General features: G+C 45.0%; 1 protein-coding gene across 4 annotated transcripts in view; it reads right to left on the bottom strand.

Moving 5' to 3' along the window:
* The window catches only part of LOC109470527 (glycine receptor subunit alphaZ1-like), a 34,557-nt gene extending 29,842 nt beyond the window's left edge, over nt 1–4,715 (bottom strand). For all 4 annotated transcript variants that reach the window (XM_019769490.1, XM_019769491.1, XM_019769493.1 and 1 more), the window contains exon 1: nt 4,411–4,715. In XM_019769490.1, coding sequence (XP_019625049.1) covers nt 4,411–4,469 — 59 coding nt within the window. In that variant the 5' untranslated portion in view covers nt 4,470–4,715. The remainder of the gene's footprint in view (nt 1–4,410) is intronic.
* Nucleotides 4,716–4,935: the final 220 nt, after the last annotated feature.

The following is a 4,935-nucleotide window of genomic DNA, read 5'->3' as shown; positions in this document are numbered from 1 at the left end:
TCCGTCCCCGGCTGTTGCCACCAGCAACCCTTTCTACATTTCTCCCCTCATTGATTGGCCACGAGCCCTGGCCTATCGCCCAGACACTTCACCGACAGGCACTTATAATAATAACATCGATAGATTATTGAATATTTTGTAAGGGGGTGGCGTGTCGGCCGAGGGGGGTGGATGTTGGGTGCGGGGTGGTGTTGCTGTGTGCTGGTGTTGTAGTTTTCAGGATAAATCCTAGATGAGATCGGGGTGAAAATGGGACGTTAGTAGCGCATGGAGAGGGAAGCAGAGAGTGTGTTAGTTACCGAGAAGGTGGGAAACAATGAGGTTGACCGGACCAGATGTTGCTTAACTTGCTCTGATGGCCCCAGATGTAATTGAATGCCATGTAACGGGACGTTCCCTAGCGGCGCAATTCAATTTGGAGCGGGTCCGCAGCCCGAGAAATGAATGAATCAACTCGAGCCGGCAGGAATTAAAATCTGCAAATATATATACAAATCAATCTAAACCATCCAACCAGCGAGGGGAAAACCGGCTCACTTCTAATCATTATTTGTAACCGGAATTGGTTCATTTCAGCAGAGCATAATTCATACCGTATCAACACTTGAACTCTCCCGAGAACGACATAACAATCAACCATATTCAGTGCACTGCATGGCGAGACAAAGGAGGGATTTGGGGTAATCATAATCATCTGTGAAATTTTCTATTGCTAAAAGTATCACAATGTCTGACAACATGTTTACAATTACGAAACGGCGTCTGGTAATTTTACCGCCGGTTCAGTTAAGAATGTGATCACACACTACACATCAAATTCAAAACAGTAAAAAGACCAACAGTGTCTCATCGGTAACATCAAAGTATCCCCATGGTAACGTTAACAGACTTTGGTCATGCAAATTTATTTACAAAACGACTGTGCTTTTTTCATTTAGCTTATGGTCTACTCCTGGGAGAGAATAAGATTCACCTCATGTTTCTTTTTTAGCGGGGAATAGACTGTGGTAGCTCTTGCCTGCCCATAGACATTATGAAATTCAAAACAGTAAAATCTCATTGGTCACATCAAAGCATCCCCATAGTCACATAGAAAAGAATTAATTTTATGTTTTTGTTTTGCTTATGATCTACTCCTGGGAGATCACTCTGGCCTGTACAGGTTGGTACCCATGAACATTATCAAATTCAAAACAGTAAATAGACCTACATTGTCTCGTCGGTCACATCAAAGCATCCCCATAGCCCCATAGATATTTCTTTTAAAAACAATTGTACGTTTTTATTTTGCTTATTATCTACTCTTGGGAGAGAATAGGATTAATTGCATGTTTCTTTCTTAGCGGGGAACAGAGTTTTAAGATCGTTTTGGCCTGTACAGGTTGGTACCCATAAACATTATCAAATTCAAAACAGTAAACAGACCCACATTGTCTCATCTGTCGCATCAAACATCCTCATAGTAAAAGGCACTTATTTACAAAACGATTGTAAGTTATTGTTTTGCGTATGATCTATTCCTGGGAAAAAATAACATACATCTCATGCTTCTTTCCTAGGGAGGAACAGAGTTTTAAGACCACCCTGGGCTGTTCAGGTTGGAACCCATTGCCTGCACACCGCAGCAGTGCTGGTACGAAAATGTGATCAAATTCAAAACAGTAAGCATACTAACATTGTCTTGTCGGTCACATCAAAGCATTCTTTTAAAAACAATTGTACGTTTTTATTTTGCTTATCATCTACTCCTAGGAATAAGATTCATCTCATGTTTCTTTTTTCTAGCGGGGGACGTAGTTTTGAGATCATTCAGGTTGGTACCCATTGCCGCCACACTGCAGCAGCAGTGCAGGTGGTCACAAACTGGACATTATCTAATCCAAACAGTAAACATACCAACATTTTCTCATTGGTCAGATCAAAACATCTCTATGGTGACAGACATTTCTTATTTAAAAAAAAAACACAATTGTAGGTTTTTGTTTTGCTTATGATCTACTCCTTGGAATACGATTCACGTTTCTTTTTAGCTGGGAACATCGCTCTAGTCTGTACAGGTTGGTACCCATTGCCTGCATACTGCAGCAGCAGTGGAGGTACGAGGCATGCAGTCCCAAAATGTGATCAAATTCAAAACAGTAAGCAGTCTCATCGTTCAATCAAAGCAGTCACATAAAATTAGATATTTCTTTTAAATATTGATTGTGCTTTTTGTTTTGCTAATGACCTACTCCTGGGAGAGAATATGATTAATATAATGTCTCTTTTTTTAGCGGGGGACGTAATTTTGAGATCGTTCAGGTCGGTACCCATTGCCTGCATACCGCAGCAGCAGTGGTGGTACGAGACATGCATACCCATGAGCGGCGTGAACCTCCATCCGCTCAGTCTGTGCAGTAAGCACAAATGATCTGTCCGCATGTGGCCGGGTCGGCCTAACCGGCGCGTGAAGGGTGTTAAACTGGTGAAAAATAAACCTTAGCGGGTGGAATATACGTACAGTGAGAATGGGGCTTCGAAGGGGGGCCTATGTCTAGTCTCCGGCCGTAGCAGGCTTATAGAACTGAGGCTTTGGTGATCTTCGGCTGTTTTCTGATTAGCCTAGTTCTAAAACTGGGGGTAATTCAACTAGACCGGCTATGTTGTCTATATGCAATCAGAAAATAGCACATAAAAGCTCCCAAAGACCATGAAGACCCCCGAAACCTCCAGTTTTTGACATGCTGTGGAGGCTAGCCTATGGTTATGTATAAGCACTTAGCAATGGAATTCCAGCGCTGTATTATGTAGTATAGTCGTATTAGGTTTTACTTCGCACAAAAATGATCATGTATGATAATGGATCCCTTGTGATGATATGGCGCGTGCAGGGGCGGTTCGTATAATCACAATACGTGCAGAATGTCTAGCATCTATCTTTTGTTATCCACAGAACTCGGTCTAACTCTGCGTGGCGTTGGAAACAAAGCAAACAGAGCCGGCGCGGGGAGTCCGAGATTAAAATTGCAAGGGAAACGAGCTCATAAATGTTGGCTGTGATTTATCTAGCTGCTTGCCGCAGGGTCCCCCAACTGACTACGTCTTGGACAACGTTCTTATTATCCATAGTCGTATAGTTAGGCAGAATCTGTGGGGATAGGAGGAGGCTAGGCGGGATGGAGGCTGGTGCGGAAGGCGCGGAATATCGCCCTCCGGCCTGCGTGCGTCTTAATACGTCACGCTGTTAAATAATGGCTGCGTTATTGGTCGAGTCGTAACGGTCTCCGATCGGAGAAGGATCGGGAATCGATTGTATCTGCTTCCGGGGAGAAACTACCACAAACACAACACAAAACCGTCGGCTTCATGCAAAATTGCTGATGAAGTCTTATGCAATGACAGTTTGTCTGTTACTCGCTGAAGACTAGCTACAGGACATCTTCACTGTTTGTTGTTAATTTTGATTTTTTTTTTCGATAATGTGTTCATCTGATTTAACGACTGCTCTGAGACATGTGAGGAGGACATTATCTTGATGAATTGGCCTGTCAGTCTATCATAGCTGTTAAATCCGTATCGGATGATCGCTAAATCGCCGCGAAACTATAGATTATCTATATATTTTTCTCGCTCTCAAGGTTTTTGGCTAGCGATTCGATGTACACATGCAGTTTTTCACATCTCTCAACATTAATATAAATAAAGGGTATGTAGTGGTAGTAGTTGCAAGTACGTGTGTGAATATACATAACGTAGAACGTTACTAATTTGCATAGTTTATGCTTGTGAAGAAAAGACCAACACAATGGAGTCGAGCTTGTCTACCTATAATATGGGAACTTTATGCCCCAGCATATCACGAAGGCTTGGGTATTTTTGACGGATGAATGCGGCATGTTGTAAGGGGATAACCACGCAGGTTTAGCTCTACATCGACGCGCGAACGAAAATTTCACGTCATAATCGCAACCAAGTCGATGAATATGTCACGGTGCAGGAGACTGCATGTAGGATGGGGATGTTTAAAGTTATGGGGGTACCGGGGCTAGGTTAGCTTTGGAGGAGGGGGGGGGGGTATTTAGGCTATATCTAAGGGCAATGCTAAGGTTAGGGTGATGGGAAAAGGCTGTTAGCCGGGCTGGTTGGATGGTATCGTTCTTGCGGTGACTTAAATCTACACCACGGCTACTCGCGGCTTTGCTGATTGAACCAAGTGTTTTTCATGTTGTTCCCTGTCCCCTATACAACAACGCTGTGTAGACGTAATCAGGGAAATGGACAAAGCCGAGGCTTCACCCCGCCATACACTACGTACATACATGTACATACATACAGCACGACAGGATCGATATAGCTGGACCGGACGGTATTGAGTATTGAGGGAGAGAGGAGAGAGAAGGAGGAGGAAGAAGAAGAAATCACGGTACTCACACCAAAGGGAGGAGCGTCAGCACCAGGAGGCAGGCGGTGGCGTGGAGGTCCCGCGACATGGTGGTAATGTCTGTCTGCTGCTCACTGGTACTGCTGGAAACTGGTCCGACTGGAGCCTGGTTGGCTCACCCCGCGCTAGCTGCTTACACACACACACACGTGCCTGTGCAGGCTGTGCACTGATTTACCCACCAAACTACGTACGGAACGTCACTTCTCCTCAACCCCTCATGGGCCTACCTAGCCGCACCGATGCACCAAAATCTCAGTTAGCTAGCAGAATCACGGTACCACACTACAGTACATGTACATTACAGTCTCCTCCCAGTGATGTAACTTCACGCAGCGTCCAGCCTCATCGCCTGCAGTCCGCAGCCTCCCCACCGCCGTCCTCCATCTTAGTCTGAGATTTAAGAAAGTATCGGACTTCCCTCCTCAGGCCCCTCCTGCTGCTGGTGTGTGTGCGCACTCCGCGTGCCGTGCGGGAGGGATGGAAGAAAGGTACCGCGGCACGGGGGTGTTCCT

Source organism: Branchiostoma belcheri, unplaced genomic scaffold (assembly GCF_001625305.1).
Source record: "Branchiostoma belcheri isolate BF01 breed outbred unplaced genomic scaffold, Haploidv18h27 scaffold229, whole genome shotgun sequence".
NCBI lineage: Eukaryota > Metazoa > Chordata > Leptocardii > Amphioxiformes > Branchiostomatidae > Branchiostoma > Branchiostoma belcheri.
Note: the sequence above shows the minus strand (reverse complement) of the source record. Positions and strands in the feature narration are given on the sequence as shown.